The 25,705-nt window shown below is 32.7% G+C and overlaps 1 protein-coding gene across 1 annotated transcript; it reads left to right on the top strand.

The window, feature by feature from the left end:
• Window positions 1–9,480: 9,480 nt before the first annotated feature.
• Window positions 9,481–21,199, top strand: LOC127698606 (glutamate receptor ionotropic, kainate 1-like). The gene is made up of 6 exons (XM_052202148.1): window positions 9,481–9,921; window positions 12,985–13,014; window positions 15,420–15,614; window positions 17,302–17,656; window positions 19,014–19,750; window positions 20,272–21,199. Exons 1-6 carry the CDS (start codon window positions 9,856–9,858, stop codon window positions 20,383–20,385), a joined length of 1,497 nt encoding a protein of 498 aa, XP_052058108.1. The 5' UTR covers window positions 9,481–9,855; the 3' UTR covers window positions 20,386–21,199.
• Window positions 21,200–25,705: the final 4,506 nt, after the last annotated feature.

The following is a 25,705-nucleotide window of genomic DNA, read 5'->3' as shown; positions in this document are numbered from 1 at the left end:
TAGAGTTTTTTGTTTAAAGTGCTACTGCTAGTCAGGCATTTGTCTCTGTGAGTGGGGTCGATGAAGTAAATCCGGAGTACTTAACTACAAATCGTAGTAGAATCTACCTGTAAAAAGATATATTAGGTTATAGTGTGATGACTATCACGATTTGGAGAATTACCTTTGATTACAACCTAAAATAAACGTAAAAATTATGAAATATTAGCACAATTCTACATATACTCAATTTGAAGTTTTCGGACCGTACATTTCAAAAAATATTTAAGATTTCACAAATATATATATTATACGTCTGCCTATGTGTAGTGACAATTGCAAATTATAGCTTGTTAATTTGATTTACATTTAGTACTCATTATGCCTAATATATAATATAAAGTACTGTATACGCACCATCACATTGTATTCATTCCATACTCTTTATTATAGTGTGTGTTTATTACTTTAACTTTGAATATCAAACTTAAACCTGTATCGCACCGTTGTGAACTTATCATCTATTATCATTTTTTCAAAAGAGCATTTGAAAGAGCCAGAACACATAATGAAAAAGAGCCAGAACGCATAATGAAATTTGTATCCTATGGATATACCCAGACTACTGTTGATCTCAGACGTTTTCAAGCTTTTTGTAAGCTTCAGAATGAAATAAAATTTGACAAAATGAATTTGCAGGTGAAACATGCGAGTGCTTTTTATATTATTGAAAAAAAATCATGAATCACCGTTGCCAAGGGAGTAATTTAATCCGTTGTGACCTTTGAAAGTCATCATCGCCCTAACGAATAGCCAATGAAAATGTTGCAATTTTTTAACATTGTACAATAGATCAACCACGTTAATAAATTTTTCATATCACTTCTTCATAACATAGATATACTCCATTTAGTGTGAGGGAACACAGGCCACAACCATACGAGGAACCGTGATATTACCATGTACATTGATCTACAGGATTGACATTAAATGAAAACTATATTTTGCATTACAGTCTGATTTTTCAAATTCGATAATGAAAAAACTGTTCTATGTGCAGTACTTCTAAATTACGAGTTCATTCCATATGGTAGCAAATATTTGTAAATTTGACACAAATCTGGATTATAATTAAAATCGGTGTTGATGTATATAATTTGTTATCATTTTATTTAAACCAAGGTTTCTATTATCAAAATATAAAAAAACATCTCACTTTATTTCTTTGCATTATTTTCATCGCCACAGCTTTATTTGTCCGATAACAAATTATGTCTTGCGGAGAGACAATTGTCAGTTGATAATTCATGAAATTTGAGTTCCATTTACCTCGAAAATAATGGCTCTAGCTAGTCTTGATATCGCCCTATTTAGCCCATCTGGCACAAATGTCTAGTTTGAGCTTAATTAATCAATTAATGTCTGTCTTCCAGGGGACTTTTTTTATTTAAGAAACAAGAAGAGATCATTGAAACTAGACATTTTCGCAAGCATTATTTGGGTGTCTGCTTTGAAAATAACTTCCAATGTTTCTGCCAATCAACCTTTATGGTTTATGTTACTAGAAGTAGAACATAGGAGAATAAACTATAAAAATTCAACAGAAATCCTGAAAAAAACTATAAAGGTTACTTATAATATATAGAAAATTAGATAACAAATTATTACTACAACACGTTTGGTGCATTTCATAGTAAAGATACTCTCTATGAATTATTTTAAGTGATTCCGTTGATTATCCATTATGCCTTCCACCAGTGCTAACTAGAGAATTCGACAAAAATCACCAAAATTCTAGAAAAAAAATGTATGATCTTCATTAGAATTATGGTTAATGACCTCCGCCATTTTACGTTAAATCTTAAAAGTTCCCGTTTGCTTTGCTTTGGACTTAAGTTATTTGATTAAAATACATTTTGCAGCTGAAATATAAAACATAGATGTTTTGTTAGTCAACTGGCAATCAGAGCATGACTTTTCCTGCCGTCATGGTGTTTAAGCTATTAACTTTTTTTAATAATGTACTAAAATATGCTCTTAAATGTGATGCGTCTGGTTTCTACATTATATTTAGATTTACAGTTCACCTCGTAAGAATAGAGCTAGAATTGATGAAAAGAAGGACACATATGAGTTTAGTCAGTGAAAAATCATGTGGCATTGGACGAATACAATGTGAAATTTCATCCAAGAAGTATTTCATTCTTCGATAGTTTATTTGCCAATTACCGACTTGGTCTGTTATTACAAGCTTTTAACACAATTTCTTTCTCTTTTGTCAACTTTAGACTGGTTCAAAACCGGACACACTGAACTTCTCCCCATTCAATGCATGATAAGTTGAGAGTGATGTACATGCGTTTAAACCAATTTTATTGTAAAATAAATTTTATCAACGGTATTAAGCTTAATAAAAACAAACAAATATGACATTCCCGATTGCTCTTCATGTCTCTCCTAAGGGAAACAAGTCGTACATATTAAAAATTTATTACATGATCATTTCAGGAATGGACTAAATGACTATTTTTATAGATAAATTTTCTGCACACAAAAAACGAAACAAACTATTACGTAGTATAACATGAGATTGACAATTCATTTTTACTACGCACAGAAAAAAGAGTTCGTGATCGTTCTCTCCTAACTTTAAAATAGACGAGAAAAACCAGTTATTGGACATAATATAAACTAGCCATAACAATCAGTAACATGTCTTTGAAATAAATCATCATATGTTTACCAACATAAGACATTTTCCAACTCAGCAGTCTTTATTACATATTTTCAAGTGGATAATTATGATATGTTCTATGAAATAATATTAGACATTATTGTGTTTAAGCGCATACATAATGACGGTATTTCACACGGTTCTAAATCGTCAAAAATACTTGAGCAAATTCATAATAGTCTCTACAGTTTCTTGGTGCAATATCATATAAAATTATGCCCTGCTGTTTGCAAGTTAAACTCTTCGAGAAGTATGTTGTGATTTGACCTGTTGCAATAAAAATTTCTGTTCCTATACCCAACATTCCCTGTTTCAATCATGGCTGTCCATTTTGTTCGACCAACTTTGCATAACATTCCTAACTGAATTGATAGTTCATTTGTTCTCATCATAGATACTTATCACTGAACATTTGCCAAACGACAAAAAAAATCAAACGATACGGATATATTGTATAAGTTTTCTCATAGTGATTTCAAATGTATAAACTCATCAAAGACACCAGGCTTATCAAAAAGTAAAATCACAAAATTACTGAACTCCGAGGAAAATTCAAAAAGGAGTGTTCCTAATCAAATGGTAAAATCAAAAGCTCCAACACATCAAACGAATGGATAACAACTGTCATATTCCTGACTTGGTACAGGCATTTTCTTATGCAGAAAATGGTGGATAGAACCTGGTTTTATAGCTAGCTAAACCTCTCACTTGTATGACAGTCGCATTAAATTCCATTATATTGACAACGATGCGTGAACAAAACAAACAGACACAATAGGTAAAAATGTCAAAAATAGGGGTACAGCAGTCAACATTGTGTTATCATCTTAATCGCTATAAATACAAACAAATGTAACAAAGAAGCAACACACCATTTTTTCTTAAAATGTCCTGTACCAAGTCAGGAATATGCCAGTTGTTACCAGACAGTCCGTTTCTATTTAAGTTGGCGTTTGCTTTTGTTGTAGTTCAGTGTTTCTTTTGTTCCGTTGTTTTCCTCTTATCATTGATGTGTTTCCCTCGGGTTTAGTTTGTTACCCGGATTTGTTTTTGCTTAATCGAATTATGACTATTGAACAGCGGTTTACTACTGTTGCCTTTATTTGTGCCAGACGCGCTTTTCGTCTTCACCAGTGGCTCTCAAATCATAACAGTTAGAAGGCTAGAGTAAATACGAAATTGAAGAGCATTGCAAACCAACATTTATGAAAAGTTGTGGCCTAAGATATCTTAATCATGAAGTTTTTTAGTGAGGAATTGTCATTTTGTTTTTTCAAAGTTCAATAAATTTCAGTTACAACTATTTTTTATTTAAAATTTAATTAGTTGAAATTCCATTAGTTGGGACATTGTACGCCAATCACACGTTTCGGCATACACTTTTATATTGCTTAATAAATTATTCTGAAATGGCGAATTTAAGGATTATGAAGAAGAAGAAATACGCGTGTGTGTTGAGGGGGAGATATGTTTGTGTGGGATTGATCATTTCGTAACTGAGTATTTTCATCACGTTCTATTTCGTCACTTTCTTCTTATGAATATTATTTTTTGAGCGAAATTATCATCATATTTTTTCACAACATAACAATTTCTTAAACTCAGTATTTACAACCAATTTTCCGTGTAATCAAGACATGGCATGTTTAAATGAATAACAACAATTACTTTATTAGCCTAAATCATTTCAGTCTTTCTTGGGACTTTTAACAGTTTTTTAATAGTCCCTAATAAACTTACATATAAATATGCTACAATTTATTGTTCAAATTAAACTTAATTCATCCAGTGGTACATTGATAGTTCGGATATTTTCGTAAGGATAGCTAACACATCCAAAATGAACATGATTGTAATGAAATTCATGTTATTGGAGACATTTTTGCTTGCTAATGCAAGCGAAAAGCCTGTTATTTCTGTTAATACGTTTAGTTCTGATGGGAAAATCTTGATTTCGGAGTCCAGCGACGTAGGTACTACAGTGGTTGCGCTAGCTGTATCTTACCATATGGAAGTTGTCTGTTCAATAGACAATAATAAATTTACACTTTCAACGTTAATTGCTGATAATTACCTCATAAAAACGAATGTGACACTCGATAGAGAATTTGTTAGTTTTTACGTCGTTGGAGTAGCTTGTGAAGATCAGCAGTTAGGATTATCGTCCGCGGTCAGTCTAAATATCCATATAGCAGACGAGAATGACAATTCACCGGAATTTCAACAAAAGTCTTACATTTATAAGGTTCCAGAAGACATACCAATTGGCACATATATATTTACAGCTGAGGCAAATGACCCGGACTTAGGAAAGAACGGAGAAATTGTGTATGAAATAATACCAAATCATTGTGGTTTCATTATTGATGCTAATACTGGAGAAGTAATGACAAGTCATCACCATGACAGGGAATCGATAGCAGCTGTTTCATTTGATGTAATTGCTAAGGATCAAGGTTCAACACAGAGGAAGAGTAAGGCTTTTGTCACGATAGAACTTATCGACGTTAATGACAACAAACCTTTTTTCCTTTACCCGTTTGACGACTATAAATTCCTAGTATCGAAAAATTGTGTAATTGGAACTTTAATTGGAATAGTAAGAGCATTCGATATTGATGAAGGAAGAAATGGTCAACTGACATTCTCTGTGAAAAATCCTGATCTACTTTTCCAAATTACATCACCTGGAGAGATACGGTCTACTGGTGACATAGATAAGGATATAGGAGGACTATATTATCTGACCATTGAAGCTTCGGACCATGGCGAACATTCATTATCATCTCAAATAAATGTAAAAATTGTAGTTACTGATTAATGTAAAAGTTTTACCCTGGCCATGATAGTCTATCATGAAATACTAACATGTTTCTATAGTTGTGAAATAAATTATTAATAACGAATTTATTTTTACTTCGGTTAGTATATGATTAGCAACTATATTGTGTGGGTCATTGTAATGTATGAGACTGAAGTATTGTTACTACAATTATTACAGAATATGTCACAATGATTTGCATGCATTTGCTTTTACCTAACGAAGAGCTTCAAGAAATGTTTAATTATCGTTTTTACCCTTTTGTGTGTTCGAGTTTTGAAAGTAAAATCATAATTATTTGTATTTTTCAACTTTTAATTTAATCCTTTTTCTTCAAGTTAGCTTTATATTTACTGTTATTTTTCGTATTACAACTTTCAACTTGTTTTATAAAAAAACAGCACAAGAAACTACATGTATTTGCTTCAAATAGCAATCTGAAGTATTTTCATTAAATATGAAATTACACTTTTTGCGCTAACGTTAATAAAATTTGCTGTTTCATAATCCTTATGCTGTTTTGAAGCTTTACTACCAGTTTTAATGTAAGACAAAGAAAAAGGGGGAGTATTTTTAAAATAGCTATGAAATGTAAAATTTTGAATCTTTGGTAAAAAATACATCTTATCGCTATTTGTTCGCCATTACTGGACATCACAAAGGTTCCCGTAAAATTTTGACGTCATAATAGAAAATATCTCACCCCACAATGGAAAAGTGATTGTTGTATGACGTCAATAGTTCAACCGGCGCAGATTCTCAGGTCAACCGGCGCAGATTTCCAAATAGCGATAAGGTGTATGAATTAAAAGTAGGAAACAAATAAAAATGTTCATCTACCACTTTTTCATATGTGAGTGTAAATAACGTCAACTCCAATCAATTTCTTTGAAACATCCAATAGGCTAGTTGGATTTTCATGTAAACAAAGTCATACAAAATGGAATACGAACATACATGAAGCAAACACACATATACATGTAAATAAAAAGATATTGATCAGCCCCACCATTATTTGTTTCAGTAGGAACGGGGACCCAATTATTTGCCCCATTGAAATGCATTGAAAATCATAGTAAATACTTTTAGTAAATGGGATGCTATTCAATTGATAATTTTGATAGCCACCTTGGGACTTCTGGTTCATGTTAGGCATTTGTTTTGGAGTTTCTAAGTACAATCTCAGTGCCTCATGACCGGCATTCCGTTGCAAAATTTTGTTTTGATTGACAACAGGGTCAGTCCGTCTACTTCCGTGGAGGACAAAGGCTAAAATTCAGGCAATCATTACTCTATGTAATGACGCCAGATTACAGCTCAATCAATCAAAATTTTTACAGAAATTCAAATAGAAAGCCTACCCCTTCAAATAAATCTACATTCAGTTACAGAACTTGTGTAATAATAACACTACACCATTTTAAATAAAAGTTATAAATTTTTTTTAAGAACTACATTCGTGGGTACCTGACTGGTTGCCGTAACTAGGATCCTATTCCAGTACCAGGTCATGCTATTTTGATGTGTTGTTCGTCTTTTTAAACGAGTCTTGTTTTCTTGGTTGTTGTGGTCTGTTTAATATACTGTCCAGTATTTTTTGTGATTCTTGTTATCAATTTCCGAAACAAAATCTAGATTCAAAACCGAAATTGCCTTTAATTATCACATATAGTATCCATATTTCCTGCAATACATTAGTATAGGCATCAAACAACTTTAAAAACAGTTTCAATGTGGATATGTGAATGTAACAATTTAAAAGTATGTCAGTTTTAAGTTAAAACAAATAAAACGAAAATACATTTACAAATATTATCATCCATAAAAATATGTTGCTACTTTCTTTTAACAATAACTAATTTATATCGTTTTGGTTTTTGAACATAAGGAGTTGTCATCTCGGTTTACTGGAATGAATTGTGCATATAAGTATATACAAATACAATCCCTTTATCTTTGCCTTCAAACTTGTTAATCATTATTGTATATCAATCGATTTTGGTGGTAGTTTTTCGTACATATATAGAGTGTAACCCAGACTTGCTACATGTCCCTTTCTTTGAATTCTTTCTTACTAATTTATATGTTTACTGAAAACTGCCAGTAATCTGATTGCCCTCTGCAGATGTCAGTATAATGGTAATCTCTTAGTTATAGCAGTAAATTTGTTAAAGGGTCAAAATTGAAAAAAAAAAAATTAGGAAGGGACATGTAGCAAGCCTAAGTGTAACCGTGTTCTAGAGGTAATATATAGACGTATAGAAAACGTAAATCGGAGTTTAAACGCACACAATCATTAACTAGTTTTACACAAAAACTACACAAGTTGGTATATATATATATGGATTGTTCACAGCTGTTTCTTGGCTTATGAAAGTTTAATGTATAGATGCATAATTTTTGTAACTTATAAACTTGTTTATATTCAACAGTGTCAATCAGAAGTGGATTCTTGAAAAATACAAAGATCTACTGCAAAATCTTCAATCACAATCTGAACAATTTTGCAGTAATACCAAAACCTTTTATTTTTCTAATCTTTACACATCTATTCCCGTAGGTCAGTTGAAAGATCGACTACATCGTCTCATTTAACAGAGCCTTTTCTACAAAACTGGGAAACGTATAGAAACAAACTGGTCATGAAAAATCTTACTTTGTGAATAACCACATTGATTCACACAACAAATACACCGAAGATGGTATGAAAAAAATCCTGGACTTTTTGATCGACAAACATATTTGTTGAGTCTGTTAGGTTGATATTTCATCTGATAGTCGGTATTCCAATGGGTACTAACTGCGCACCACTACTGGTCGGCTTGTTTTTGTATTCATATGAAGTAGATTCCATACAGAACCTTCACAAATGCAAAAAGAAAAAGCCTCTTGTAAAGTTCCTTAATTTGACTTTCAGATATATTGATGATGTTTTGTCACTCAATTGCCAACATTTCAATGATTGCTTACATCTTATACATCCTAGTGAATTTGAGTTTAAGGATACTATCGAAAGCAAAAAGTCTGCTTCATATCTGATATTTTCCTCGAAATTGACACTGATGGACGACTTCAAGCTAGGAAATATGACATATATTATGATGTCAACTTTTCTATTGTCAACTTCCCATTTCTTAGCAATAATATACCCTCTGCCCCATTGTATAGCGTTTATCTATCTCAGTGAATACATTGCGGTCGTCCATATTCACACTATTCGGACTTCATTCACAGGTGAGTGCCCCAACAGAATTATGAGGAAGAAAGACTGAAATTGACACACATAAGTTTTCGGTCACTATCACGAATTAATAGTTGACCGATACGATGTGTCGAGGTATACTCACCAGCGACTTGTTTTCAGTCTTTTATCTTTAGATACTAGTATAGTTGTTAGCGACTCTTTTCACTTAAAAACGAATTATTGACCTAAAAATATAAGTGAGACTCTTCCAAACTGTTCGATTAATAATATTCAGTACAATTTAGTAGATGTTTTTTGTTTATGTCCAGTGGAAAATATTTCATTCATATTCAGGACGAGAACAAATCAACAATTACTATAGCTATGGACGACTTTTTTCCATTGGCATTCGTTTGGTTGAGCGGGATGTATAAATACGCAACCACGTCCGATCGGAATGGGGCGTTACATATCAAATCTTCGAGGACTCAGTTTAGTAGATTGTGGCAAAATAAAATTTTGCACCTATCCATTATATCCCTATTTTAGGGTCGCATATCCAGTCCAATTTTCCAATTCTTCATCCCAGTCTATTAGATCTATTGTTAATTTGTTTCGCCTTGGATGTGCATGAAAAGTGTTCACTAGAATTTAAGTTATAAACAACAACTTTTCAATCACAAGACGAGTTTCTCGATAGCAGTTGAATCTAGCGTTTTCATCACTATCTACCTTCACGTATTGTTATTTTCTTCTTAAAGATATCTCCTAATCATAATATAATGTTCACAAAAAGTAACAGCTCGATCTCCTCCATCCATCCTTTTCAACATAACAGATAGACGAAATGATCTAAGATGGCAATAAACAAAATGGTTTCCTCAAATCAAATGTATGTGTATAAACATGTATTAATAAGCAATGAACACTCTATATTGTTATATAGAATTCTGAGAAAATTTGAGAATTTCTGTAAAAGTAAGATAAGATAATATTAACCTCACAGTACAAGCACTAGATGCGTATGAATACATTCTTACAGCATGCCTCTCGCTGAAATGTAGTGAAATGTGATCTCTTACTACTGTCAGTAATGGCATAAATGGAATACATCATTAACAATCAGAAATTAAAAACATGGACGCACAGAAATTCCTAGCAACTACCGTTTTCATTATTTTTTATAGCATCTTAATTGCAAAGGTAAGTAACATTTTGTTCTGTTAAATTGTTGTAATCTGTCGGCATGAATTACCATTAATCTGACCTTGATTCCATCGAGGAAGTGTGTAAATATCGAGATGATGGTGATTTGTGAACAAGTATTGATATGTTCTATCAATATCATTACATGATAATAGTGAAGATAAAATCAACTTCATCATTGATGATGTGTTACAATTTATTCGTAAATTATAATCTCTCATTTTGCCATTTTTTGCAGATAACTTATTGATAAAATGACATATTTACATGGGTTAAAGATTTAAACTAGATTTGTAAAAGTGATTAAATCAATAACATTATTGTACACAAAACCATTTGTATTCTCATTGTTTTCCAATATTCAATTATTTATTCTGGTAAAAGAGCTACATATCGGCATGCAAACATCTGCTAATGATTTAATTGAGTTGGCAGCATTGACAATAATATATTTACGTCACAGATTAAGTACGATATAAATACAAGAAATATATAATATTTCTCTTTTATTACTTTGTACTTAACACAATATGTATTTAACATAAAAATGTTCTTAAATTACAATAAACAATCTTGGTCGCAGAAGTATAGTCTGTTGCATGTTTTTTTGCGTCAAGTTAAATGTTCAGAACCTACCAGCCAATGAGGAAGAAAAAAAATATAAATAAACACACACCCAGAAACTAAACATGCCTTACAGTTTGACGCTATTTTTACATCAAATGCATCCATTCTGTATAATTAATCGTTTATACAACACATCAGTATCGAATGCTTTTATTTATAACTTATAATGAAGGATTAAGGTGGTTCAAACATTCCTTCAGAAATCATAATCTATTGAATTTCAAAAGATTTCTGAAATATTTTTTGTGTTTTGATCTCAGACCACCAAAAGACTACCAGCAAATGAACGGAAACAAAGAAAAAACACAATTTTGGCCTAAATTGATAAAAGTTATAAACATATTATATGGATTATGCAGTTATTTTGCACCATAGCATTAGTGCTACGAGATGGGCCAAATCGTTTCAAGATATCGTCAATAGTGAAGGGTTGGACTTTTTAATACCGCTACTGTCGTTGATAAAGAACAATTAACCTGTATTACATATTGAAACAAAATATGTTTTCGTAGAGAAACTATGGCTACGTGACAAACATCATAAAGATGAGCACAGTTTAACAAGTCCATGAATATTTTTTTTCTATCAATTACGACTTAATTCTTACCTGATGCTGAGAATTAATCATTATTGAATATTTTCATTGTACGCGGTCATTGCTCTTTGTATTAAGGATGTTCGCTACTCTGTTTTTGAATAACAAGCTTTTAAAAAGACTGTTATGAATTGATAGTATATATATTACGGAACTAAAAAGCAGAAAAAGTGCAAGGTCCTTGTTTTTGAGATATAAGCCATTGAAAATTTGGCGGGAAATCGTTCTCTATATATTTTTCATACATCTAATATTGGCATCTTTATTCTTTCAAAAACTATGAAAATAATAACAAGGATTGTATAATATATTAAAAAATTGCTTTTTAAACTATGTGTGATAAAATTATGAAAAGAGAATTAGGGGTTAGCGGGCAAAATTTGTATTTGCACCTGATGAATAAACCAAAGCCTGAGGATTCTGAATACCTAACTAAAAGTCAAAAACATGATTCACGGATTTACTCATATGAAACAAAGAACCTTACTGCGGATTCATTTTGTTTTTTGAAAACTGTATTCCTTTGTATTGATATTTTTTCCCGCGAAATTAATCATTTTGTAACCTCAAATATCTAAAAATATAGCTATTTTCTTCCTTTGATAACTTTTTTCAGTTATTGCAGTTTTCACTGAAAAGATTGCATTCTGTTCCCCGTGCTTTGTTCTTTTGTAGATGGTTTAATCACTAACAGATGACAGTTTTTTTTGTAGATGGTTAAATCACTAACAGATGATAGTTCTTTTGTAGATAGGTTAATCACTAACAGATTACAGTTCTTTTGTAGATGGTTTAATCACTAACAGATGACAGTTCTTTTGTAGATGGTTTAATCACTAACAGATGATAGTTCTTTTGTAGATAGGTTAATCACTACCAGATTACAGTTCTTTTGTATATGGTTTAATCACTAACAGATGACAGTTCTTTTGTAAATGGTTTAATCACTAACAGATGACAGTTCTTTTGTAGATGGTTTAATCACTAACAGATGATAGTTCTTTTGTAGATGGTTTAATCACTAACAGATGACAGTTCTTTTGTAGATGGTTTAATCACTAACAGATGACAGTTCTTTTGTAAATGGTTTAATCACTAACAGATGACAGTTCTTTTGTAAATGGGTTAATCACTAGCAGATGACAATCTTACGATTTCTAGAGTGTGCCGATGACAAGCTTTTTCGTGGTTGAAATATAACCTCCTCGAACTGCACATATAATCTCCACATCTTATGTGTCTATCTTAACACTATGACGTCTGATCCCGCTAAACATTCGTGTTTTTCAAAAAAGCCTGTGCCAACAACTTGTATCCTGGAATCATCATTAATCAAAAAAAAATGAGAGCAAAACATGGGTCTATAGGCTAGATGAAAAATACAGCTGTCTGAAAGTCCCAATTTCGATGTCATATATTTGTGTAGCTATAAGGGGACCTCTTTGAATCTTCGAAAACAATTGCATATTAACTGTGGCTGAAATAGCACGATTTTTTTAATATCTGCGTTAACTCACGGGAGCATAATACAACAATCTGTTTTCGAGTAATATTTACACAGTGTTGAAGCCGATTCAGTAAAAAAAAATGCAATGAAAGCATCTCTTCGAAACGTCTTCAAGATATTATTTAAATCTTAGATAATTTAATAGTGAGGCCCTGTTAATCTATCGAGAAGGGGTCGATAAGGACAGGCCACATTTAATTTCTGCCTGTACATAAAACAATCAAGTATAGTTTTAAAAACTTAAAATTTTAATGTGTTTTGTCGAATTCTATATATTTATTTGTGCCAAAAACAAACTTATGATTTTATGTAATATATTTTCATTTCATAGGGAGAAAAACTGATTGTATCGACATTAATTGTAAGTATGCAAAATTATTATACACGATAAGTGGACGGGTAGTAATTAATATACAATCTTGATTTTTTTGGTATACTATTTATCACTTTTCACAGTAAGTTGTCTTATATTCTAACACAAACGCAATCAGATACCCGCAAGTCAAACATACTCACTCAAAAACACTTTTTAAACTTCTAATTTATACAGAGATATTCATGAATAAAACAATTTATCATATAGGGCCTACTTAGAATAAAGAACTTATAATTTTTACAGTATGATAATAGCATTAAATTTACGTGATTTCAATATTTTCCAAAATGGTGCTTAGCGGGCTGATATGAAAAATTTATCAACTGCTTCCGGCTATTAATTATCGCATTCCTTTCCGTAACGTTATCACATGGCATTCCGGCGTTTCTCGGCAAATTCTGGCAAATACATTTCAATGGTACGTTTTCAGTGAAAAACATAACAAAGTAGGGTACAAAACAAATATTAGGAAATAGGAAAATATATTATGTAAAATGCAAAACAAATGATTCAGTAAATGCTTTTTTCAAAGTTTCCAGCATAATTTAGCAAGTTACTTTACAAATGTTGACTTTTCAAAACAGTGTTCATTTTGTTTTGTTGATTTTTTGTTATCGTGAATAAATAAAGCATATCATATGGCTTTTTCAATATCACATCCGTATCAACCCGAGACATCAATATAATCCCAAGAGCTCTGCTCGAGGGATTATATTGGTTGAGGGTTGATTCGGGGTGTCAGTGATATTGAAAAAAAACATATCATATACACTTTATTATATACCTCTAGTACATGTTTTTTTTTCTCAAGCAATACAAGTTAGGGGTTTGATAAATAGAGAATAATACGCTTTATCATATATTTAAACAGGAGAGTATCTATGAACTGCTTTCTGATCCCTAGCACCTGGGTTACCATCAAATTTACTTTTGTCTTGTTTTAAAAGCTTTAAAAGAACTGCTTCATCATTCATCCGAAGCAATTTGCGTCCTGTTGTTCATAGAAATATTTTGTTTATTGTATTTTTTTGTGTTTTGTATGGTATTTCATTGAGTTCTTTTTTTGTAGTTGCATTTCGTGTGCCAGAAAATATGAAAGCTTGACGTCTGTGACGTCACATGCCAAACAATGACGTCACGCCCTAATGACCGTTTCATTTAGGACCCATTGAGGAAAAATATTTTTTGAGAAGCTTGCATAAATTAAAACATGGACTTCATGTAAATTTAGTCGGAATCATTACTAACATAAATGAGAAATTTGAGTAGGGGTGTGATAAAGGTGTGTGATAAAGGGTGCGCATCAAAGTTGAGCGATACAGATTAAACAGCAGGCTATTTTTCAAATATTCAAAACTACTGTATTTGCTACTAAATTTATGATAAAGCCTTTATAACCATGACTGATATTGATGACGTGACGTCATACAGATAAGGGGTTTGATAAAGCTTGATATCATCACGGATGGTTGATACAGCACGATTGGCATCGATTGTATTACACATACAATATACCTGTATTTACCACTAAGTATATAATAAAAAAAAATATATTATACTGTTGTGTTTCTCCTCTGTTGAGGCATATGATAGAAAGATGTCATACCGGATGTATTACATTTGGCGTCCGGCGTCCGTAAACTTTTCACTTTTTGAACTTCTACTTGAGAACCACTTAAAAGGATCGATATATTGATATTGTTGAAGCATATGATAAAAAGATAATAACATGTCATTTTTCATATCAGATGTATTATCAACCTTCGGCTCTTGGGCTGATATTGAACCTTTGGGCTGATAATACATCTGATATGAAAAATGCCATGTAATAATCTGATAATATATACATAATTATACATTTCAATTTAGACTTACATAATTATACATGTATATATATGCACATCGAGCTTCACAATGCGTTTATCATGTTTTACAATTATCGTGTGAAAAAAATATAAATGATCAAAATCAACAATTGAAAGTTAGCTGAATATTTTTAGACATCTATAGATAATATTATAGATAATAAAATATCAAATATTCGAGTATGGTACCGATTTCAGTGTTCACGTTTTCTGAAACTACCGTCGTCGGTTACGGTCGAAACCAACGTTTTGGAAGCCATCTACATGTATCTTTAACTTATGTCTGCACTGTGATATGGGGTCATGCAAGCACATTATCATGAAGTAGGGTCGTATAAGTAAGATCTTCAACCATTCACTTGACAGCTTGGTTATTGATGGAACATAGAAATATATGAATACAATGTACGGATCAGAATGAATCTTTTAATACACTCGATAGTATTTGGGTTAAGCAGCTGGTTAAGCACCGTCTAACAGTTAATGAACACTTTCTTCAACGTTTTTTTTTCTTTTATAATTTAGCAAGATCCCTACCTTTTCAACAAAGCAAAGTCAGGAAATGCACCAGTGTATGAAGGGTACATCAAAGATTTATTAGAAAGACTGTCAAAAGATGTAGGATTCACGTACGACTTCATATTCCCCGATGATGGGGAGTATGGAAGACAAAATCCTAATGGTACTTGGACTGGAATGATTGATGATATAGTGTCGGAGGTAAAAATCATTATCAGTATCATCATCATAGTCCCTAAATGTATAACTGTTGTTGACAGAGTACTACTCAATACCATAATATTTTTCGAAGTATGAGTGGGGGCCTAGGTGGCCGAGTGGTCTAAGTAGTCCAACTGCTGTATCACTAGCTTGTCAACACTGATGTTGTCAGTTCAATCCGGCACGTGGCGGGTGCGTACGACTCCAATCTGAAATGGCTAGGATTGTCAGTTTTCCCTGTCCGTCACGAAATAGCGCAATAGTGTTGAAAGTAGCGTTTAACACTAATCAATCAATCAATCAATCAATCGAAGTATGAGTTGACATGAGCAATTAAAGTTATATTAAGATTAAGTTTTGGATATGTATATAGATTGTTGCAAATAGTAAATAGAAAAACACGATATCCTGTCCTGTCTCAAATTTTGATATGACTTTTCATTATATAATGCGTCCGAGAAAAAGGCTTGCATGCATGTGAACGACGTAAACTAAATGAAATGCAATGCTTATCAATAGTCAACAGAACAACCTTGAGGTTAATAAACATTAATGGTAAAATTTAGTTTTAACGACACATGAAGAAGTTCGGTACACATCCGTGGTTATTTTTACTTAAGATCTCATGTAATTGGTTAACCCTAAGGATTGACTGGAGTATGGAAATATAGTCACATGTAAAAAAACGTGCATGCCGAGGGGATGCGATTGGATGTGCGGGGTGTTTTTAATACGCAACCACGTCTGGACGGAATAGGCTTTAATAGGACGGAATAGGCTTTTCTGTTATTCAATGTTTACTTATTTTGTGTTATATCTCGTCTTACTTTTTTTAATATGTACCACCTTTGATAAGTATTTAGTATGACGAAAAAAATTTCACTTCTGTAGTCGTATACTATGAATAACAAATTTATTTTGTAAAAAAATGTTTCTGTACTCCTAACAACAAAATTGTTATATTTAAATTTACCTGTGTACGTTACTTTATCTAACGCCATTTTGTCCTAGGTTGTTGTCTTTTTTACATTGAAACATCTTGTTTATTTATTTTGTGTAATAGAAAAAACTTATTCGTTCAGTGAATATTTACTTGTTTTTGTGTATTGTCTTTTTGATCGAGTTAAGCCATTTCAATTGATATTTTATTGTTTGTCTTTGTATGCTGTAATGTTATACCACTGTTTCAGGTTAGGGTGAAGGTTGGCGCCTGTTTAAACGTTTAAACCTGCTGCATTTTAATGCACCTGTCCAAAGTCAGGAGCCTGTTGTTCAGTGGTTGTCGTTTGTTGGTGTGGTTCATAAAGTTTTTCTCGTTTCTCGTTTTTTATATAGATTAGACCGTTGGTTTTCCTGTTTGAATTGTTTTACGCTAGTATTTTTGGGGACCTATATAGTTTGCTGTTTGGTGTGAGCCCAGGCTCCGTGTTGAAGGCCGTACTTTGACCTATAATTGTTTACTTTTTACACATTGTGACTTGGATGGATAGTTGTCTCATTAGCACTCATACCACATCTTCTTATTTATATATAAAAGATTTTTTTTTATTTCTAGTTTACAAAGAATATATATAAAACAGTCTTTAATGCGACTTTTTCATCTTTAGAAACCTGATTTTGTGCAAAAAGAAGTTACATCATAATATTTCTTCACATAAATTATTTATTTTTAATTTACCTCTTTCAGAGAGCGCACATGATAGCAGGATCATTAACCGTAACGTCTAAGCGTGCAGATGTTGTGGAATTTTCATATCCATTCCAAATAACAAACGTGGTTATGGTTCTTAGGAGACCAGACCAAGCAAGATTACCGGTGATTGACCGTATAAAACGCATTTGGTCACCATTTGAATCCAGTGTGTGGCTACTGACGATTGCCGCGTTCTTTGTCACCAGTTCTGCGATCTACGTTATTTCTTATTTTAATCCTTATGATTGGCGTAGATTGGCAAGGGATGGAGAAGCGACCATTAGAGAAAGGGAATCATTCACTTGCATGAATTCTTTCTGGTTTGCCCTAAGTGCATTAACACTTCAAGGTAATTAGTTGGTTATATTTCGTTTACAATCAAATGGATAAAAAACACACGAATTTGCATGCTTAACACAAAAAGGACACTTTATTGACAAACAGTTGAATGAAATTAGAATTCTGAAGAAAGACGCAATTGCAGAAACCTCAGATTTAAGTAAACAAACTTGGCAAGACTCTGGAAAAGTTCATAAATATTTTCCCGGTTTATAATATTGCTGTTTTCAATTGTAATACTGATCGGGAACACATCTTGTTCGAGAAACACTTCCTTTTTTAATGTGAAGTATTTTCCAAACGAGAAACAAAAATGTAGGACCAAGTTTCTCTGTATTTGTTTCACTCGCCAGAAAAAAAGTAAGAAAAATTGTTAAAACTTGTAGAATTGGATAAAAAAAAGTCTGAACAATAAACTTTTCAACAACTTTACATATTTCTATAGAATCAAAATGGTATTTTGTCTGCAAAAAAAATCCCAAAACAATGAAATTTTGTAGTATTGTTAATCATTTATAATTTGTTGATATGTTTAGAAAAAACGATAGTTTAAGAATTGAATAATATTTTAATTGACAAGTTTTGTGTGACTTTTGTCAAGGTGTAAATAATTGAATATATAGTTCGGTAGTGTAACACTTAGTAACTCTCTCACTCTCTTTGTCTAACTTCGTTATTTGTTTTATCAACCGTTTGGTAAATTTGTTATTACAGGTGAAAGAGGGAGAAGTCCGTGGAAGTATAAATTATTTTGCTCACACATTGTTGTCAATATAAATGAATTCTATGCGACTATCATACAAGTGAGAGGTTTAGCTAGCTATAAAACCAGGTTTAATCCACCATGTTCTACATTAGAAAATGCCTCTACCAAGTCAGGAATATGACAGATGTTTTCCATTCGTTTGATGTGTTTGAGCTTTAGATTTTGCCATTTGATAAGGGACTCTCCGTTTTGAATTTTCCTTGGAGTTCGGCATTTTTGTTATTTTACTTGGTGTTTTTGGTCAAATTTAATAACAATTTTAGATGATGTCCTTTTCCAATACGTTACATCTACACTGCATCCCAATTAGAAGTAGTTTCAAAACATCAATATCATAAGGCATACAGATAGTGCAAATACAATATATATAATTGTGATTGCTGTTTACTCCTTCAATTGAACAGTTTGATTTTGATGACGTAAACAGCATGATCGGTCAGATTGTTTGTGACTTGCAAATGGAGATCGTAAAACACGTACTGAAGACACAGCAATACACCCTAAGGTCGTGTACCTTTGTTATCTTCTATTTTTGCTAATGGAAAGTCATATATATTTGTATTTTTGATTTCCTATATATTAAAACTAATTCGTCTTGTAGGCTACATCAGAAGTCCACGGTCACTAGGGGCCAGGGTAGTGGTAACTGCTTGGTGGATGTTTGTCATAGTTTTTGTATCGTGTTACATAAGTAAATTAACTGGTCTTCTGCAAATACCTCCTAATGAAGAGGAAATTGAAGGATATCTGAAATTTCAAGGTCTTCGAGATGTTATTAATCGAAACATAAAGTTTATGGTCATTAGAGGTGGTGCTGTAGACGATCTGTTAAGGTATAACACGCAACAAGAATACATACAACGGCTCGGTGCCGAACTTAAATCAGGTGGAAGCGGCGAATATGTTGCCAATCTCGAGGAAGGAATAAAAAAGCTTGAGAATTATCCTTCCGGTAAAAAAGCATATATAACCGAATCATTAATGGTGAAATATCAAACTCAGAGATACGGTTGTCAGTTTTATTTTGTAAACGAGAAAACAGTTAAAAGACAATATAGTTTAGGATTTCCAATCAACTCCACTTATACTAACCTTATGGGACGATATATTCTACAATACCACGAAGAAGGGTACTTGGATTACTTAGAGAAGAAATGGTTTACAGGTTCATGTAACCAGTATGTATTTGAAGGAACTGATGAAAAATATAAAATTCAAGAATTTTATCCTTTAGATACTGCCTCGTTTTCAGGAGTACTTATAGTAGTAGCTGCTGGAATCTTGATTGGTGTTTTAGTCACTATAGTTGAATGCATCATATTTAAATGGGCAGAATCGGTAAGTGTGTCTATTAACTGTTATTTAGAGGAATTATGGGTAAATTGCTTTAATATATTTAAGATTTACCACATAGCCATATAGACTTTCATACTCGTTCATAGATTTGTTTTCAACATGGTTTTTCAACAAAATATATCATGTAATACTAGAAACCATATTCAGGTCATCTCAAAACGAAGATAATAGGTCTTTCTTTTCACATGCGTTTTAAAGATAACGATGTTCAAAAGCAGTGTGTTTTAAGCTTAAATCGCGAGTCGTTCTTTTTGTTTTACAATAGTATTATAACTATTATGGTTATGTTGTCCGAATTAGTATAGTATCTGAACAAATAACAATGAAAGCATACCAAAACTTTCCTAAAAAAATCCTATTTTCAAAAATCTGTGTTTCAATCAAGATTTTTGATTCATGAGTAGCATGCATTTCCAAGATGTGTTAATGTTTTTTGTAGCTTATGTTCGCTGTTTAACGTATTTTAGATAAACCGAATTTTGTAAATTTTGTTTCCTTTGTAGGGTGATCCCATGCACCGAGAGCATGAACCACAAAAAGAATCAAACCCAGATGGCATGCAGACAACTTCATCCTTACTGGGACAGCAAAATGATCGAACTGATACACAAGTATGAGAAGTCAAGAAGTAAATTACAAATTTTAAATATGTGACAATCTAATAAACTTAAGAAATATCATAATAAGAATGTCTTACAACAGCCGTCATGTAACATTTTGAGAAAGATACACCAATTCATCATAACTTACGTTTTTGTGCCTTATTCATGAACAATATTACAACTTACCATTTCACGTTGTATTGGTCATCTCAAAATAATCCATGATGCCTGGCATTCATACAATTTGATCATAACCTTATTTTTATATGCGTGTATTTTTACAGCGTGTGCTACCTCTTTTTGTGTATCTTATTTATTTATCTTTTTATTGAACAGTTTAATGTTTAATTTGTATAGACATTTTTGTTTTTGTTTGGATTCGTGTTTTTCTCTCTCACCTTGAAACGGATTTAATTTAATGGGTATTTGTATGTATATTAGACCTCTGCTATGGACATTCCATTATATATTGTATAGAACTATTTCCCCAATAATTACATGTATATGGACCCTGATACGTAGTTTGTTAAATATAGTGCAATATGTTCAAGTCTTCGTGAGTAAACACATGTTTCTAATCCAGATATAACTCATAGTATATGTAGTATTTATACATTTGTAGATAGTTATTTATATATGTATGCTAGTTTGCAGCGCGGTTTCCTATTTATCTACATGCGTGGAGATTAAGAATCTCAGAAAAAAAACGTATATTTTGTGTTGCAACAGAAATATTACTTTTTAAGAAAACTTACTTGTGAAAATTTTTACATTTAGTACTAAAGTGTTTTTGTGTGGAAGTTTGTTAAATAAAATCCCTGAAAATATATGGTTTGTGTTTTTAAGTCAAGATCAAAGGTATTACAGTTATTTAGTTATTTATTTTACCTCAGATCGACGTAGAAAGGTCTGATAAATATACTATTGTATTCCCAGTAACAGACCAAACCGGTTTTGTTAGTGACATTACAGACAATGAAAACAGCTATTCCAGAAACTGAGCACGAAAACCGGTAGCATGTGTTCACCTTAAAAAAATACCAGATAATACGGTATTGAAGTAACTGGAATCAAGTTCAAAGGGCGCCGTTCAAAGCTCTTTACAAACTGGAAACAGAAGTAAAGAAGATACCAAAGGGGGTGCAATCAAAAACCACACGTCATAGAAAAACAAACAAAACCACGATCTGAAGACTAACAAACAAACACGTATAAATACGCAGTGACGTCCGGTCGGAATTTGGACGATAAATCTGATGTTTCGTGTAGGGAAAGAGTTACAATCTCTGCACGTTTAAGAACCCTTGCAACAACTCATTGAGGGGTCCGTAAGTGTTCTGTTGCATGGCAAAATTCTTGGAAAACCATGGTCTTGAATGTCACCGGGAACACAAATCATTTGCATCTGCAGTGTAGTAATAGCCGGTAATAGGGTGTGATGTTTACGCATAACATTTAGTTTCAGGATATATATTAGATAAATTTACCTTTATAAATATAAACAAAATTCGTCTTCCTGAAAGACAGCCAACTCTTGCAAATAAAAAAAAGAGTGAAAAACAACGTTTGGAATTATAAATAAAATAGGGACTGGTTGTAACACTTTAAGTAAGAGATGAACAAATATTCTTTAATATTAATTTTTTTAAAAGTTCTCATCACTTGAATAATTGAAACTAGAGGCTCTAAAGAGCCTGTGTCGCTCACCTTGGTCTATGTGCATATTAAACAAAGGACACAGACGGATTCATGACAAAATTGTGTTTTGGTGATGGTGATGTGTTTGTAGATCTTACTTTACTGAACATTCTTGCTGCTTACAATTATATCTATCTATAATGAACTTGGCCCAGTAGTTACAGTGGAAAATATTTTGTAAAAATTTACAAAAATTTACAAAATTTATGAAAATTGTAAAACATTGACTATAAAGGGCAATAACTCCTTAAGGAGTCAATTGACAATTTTGGTCATGTTGACTTATTTGTAGATCTTACTTTGCTGTACATTATTGCTGTTTACAGTTTATCTCTATCTATAATAATATTCAAGATACTAACCAAAAGCTGCAAAATTTTCTTAAAATTACCAATTCAGGGGCAGCAGCCCAACAACGTGTTGCCTGATTGGTCTGAAAATTTCAGGGCAGATAGATCTTGACATAATGAATAATGTTATCCTCGTCAGATTTGCTCTAAATGCTTTGGTTTCAGAGATATGAGCCAAAAACTGCATTTTACCCTATGTACTATTTTTAGCTCACCTGACCTGAAAGGTCAAGTGAGCTTTTCTCATCACTTTGCGTCCGTCGTCCGTCGTCCTGCGTCCGTCGTCCGTCGTCCGTCGTCCGTCGTCCGTCGTCCGTAAACTTTTACAAAAATCTTCTCCTCTGAAACTACTGGGCCAAATTTAACCAAACTTGGCCACAATCATCATTGGGGTATCTAGTTTTAAAAATGTGTGGCGTGACCCTGTCAACCAACCAAGATGGCCGCCACGGCTAAAAATAGAACATAGGGGTAAAATGCAGTTTTTAGCTTATAACTCAAAAACCAAAGCATTTAGAGCAAATCTGACATGGGGTAAAATTGTTCATCAGGTCAAGATCTATCTGCCCTGAAATTTTCAGATGAATCGGACAACCCGTTATTGGGTTGCTGCCCCTGAATTGGTAATTTTAAGGAAATTTTGCTGTTTTTGGTTATTATCTTGAATATTATTATAGATAGAGATAAACTGTAAACAGCAATAATGTTCAGCAAAGTAAGATTTACAAATAAGTCAATATAACTGAAATGGTCAGTTGACCCCTTTAGGAGAAATTGTCCTTTATAGTCAATTTTTAACCATTTTTCGTAAATCTTAGTAATCTTTTACAAAAATCTTCTCCTCTGAAACAACTGGGCCAACTTAAACCAAACTTGGCCACAATCATCATTGGGGTATCTAGTTTAAAAAATGTGTGGCGTGACCCGGCCAACCAACCAAGATGGCCGGCACAGCTAAAAATAAAACATAGGGGTAAAATGCAGTTTTTGGCTTATAACTCAAAAACCAAAGCATTTAGAGCAAATCTGACATGAAGTAAAATTGTTTATCAGGTCAAGATCTATCTGCCCTAAAATTTTCAGATGAATCGAACAACCTGTTGTTGGGTTGCTGCCCCTGAATTGGTAATTTTAAGGAAATTTTGCTGTTTTTGGTTATTATCTTGAATATTATTATAGATAGAGATAAACTGTAAACAGCAATAATGTTCAGCAAAGTAAGATTAACAAATAAGTCAACATGACTGAAATGGTCAGTTGACCCCTTTAGGAGTTATTGCCCTTTATAGTCAATTTTTAACAATTTTTTGTAAATCTTAGTAATCTTTTACAAAAATCTTCTCCTCTGAAACTACGTGGCCAAATTAAACCAAACTTGGCAACAATCATCATTTGGTTATCTAGTTTTAAAAATGTGTGGCGTGACCTGGTCAACCAACCAAGATGGCCGCCACGGCTAAAAATAGAACATAGGGGTAAAATTCAGTTTTTGGCTTTTAACTCAAAAACCAAAGCATTTAAAGCAAATCTATTGTTCATCAGGTCAAGATCTATCTGCCCTGAAATTTTCAGATGAATCGGACAACCCGTTATTGGGTTGCTGCCCCTGAATTGGTAATTTTAAGGAAATTTTGCTGTTTTTGGTTATTATCTTGAATATTATTATAGATAGAGATAAACTGTAAAAAACGATAAATGTCGGCAAAGTAAGATCTACAAATAAGTCAACATGACCGAAATTGTCAGTTGACCCCTTTAGGAGTTATTGCCCTTTATAGTCAATTTTAACCATTTTTTCGTAAATCTTAGTAATCTTTTACAAAAATCTTCTCCTCTGAAACTACTGGGCCAAGTTAATTATAGATAGAGATAATTGTAAGCAGGAAAAATGTTCAGTAAATTAAGATGTACAAACACATCACCATCACCAAAACACAATTTTGTCATGAATCCATCTGCGTCCTTTGTTTAATATTCACATAGACCAAGGTGAGCGACACAGGCTCTTTAGAGCCTCTAGTTTAGCCATGTCGGCCATCTTGGTTCGCGGGCGGGGTCATCGGACACATTTTTTAAACTAGATACCCTAATGATAATTGTGGACAAGTTTGGTTAAATTTGTCTTAGTAGTTTCAGAGGAGAAGATTTTTGTAAAAGATTACAAAAATTTACGAAAAATGGTTAAAAATTTACTATAAAGGGCAATAACTCCTTAAGGGGTCAACTGACCATTTTGGTAAAGTTGACTTATTTGTAGATCTTACTTTGCTGAACATTATTGCTGTTTAAAGTTTATCTCTATCTATTATCATATTCAAGATAATAACCAAAATCGGCAAAATTTCCTTAAAATTACCAATTCAGGGGCAGCAACCCAACAACGGGTTGTCCGATTCATCTGAAAATTTCAGGGCAGATAGATCTTGACCTTATAAACAATTTTACCCCATGTCAGATTTGCTCTAAATGCTTTGGTTTCAGAGATATAAGCCAAAATCTACATTTTACCCCTATGTTCTATTTTTAGCCATGGCGGCCATCTTGGTTGGTTGGCCAGGTCACCGGACACATTTTTTAAACTAGATACCCAAATGATGATTGTGGCCAAGTTTGGTTTAATTTGGCCGAGTAGTTTCAGAGGAGAAGATTTTTGTAAAAGTTAACGACGACGGACGACGACGACGACGGACGACGGACGCCAAGTGATGAGAAAAGCTCACTTGGCCCTTTGGGCCAGGTGAGCTAAAAAGTTTAAAATTAAGGTTTTTGAGTATATACATGTATAAGTTAACTAGTCTTGTCACGGTGCATGAAACCAGGTACATAAGACTAAAAACCAGGTACTTATATAAGGACATAGAAGAGGAGATAACAAGCACATGTTGTTTTTTTTCAACAAAAAAGAATAAACTTCTTGGTTTTCTGATTTCAACAAAAAATACGGTAAGTGACCTTAGGATGTCGTTGATTCGATGATGTGTTGCAATAACTATATTTGCTAGGTTTCTTCAATATTTGAGAGTAGTAATTATAATACCGTAAAACAGACATAAGACAAAAAGACAAACCGATGTAACAAAAAAAAAAACACTTCCGATATTTTTTTTCAAATTTATCAAGTTACACTTTACTATAACCGACATTGCTCTGATATCCGTAACGGATTTTTTACAATTCGTTTGGGGTCGAGGGGTCAACCGTCACAACAATCTCCGATTACACTAATTTAACGATACATTAGGAGCGTAATCGACAAATGAAACAGTTTCATAAAAAATAAACAAATA

Source organism: Mytilus californianus, unplaced genomic scaffold (assembly GCF_021869535.1).
Source record: "Mytilus californianus isolate M0D057914Y unplaced genomic scaffold, xbMytCali1.0.p SCAF_4, whole genome shotgun sequence".
Lineage (NCBI taxonomy): Eukaryota > Metazoa > Mollusca > Bivalvia > Mytilida > Mytilidae > Mytilus > Mytilus californianus.
Note: the sequence above shows the minus strand (reverse complement) of the source record. Positions and strands in the feature narration are given on the sequence as shown.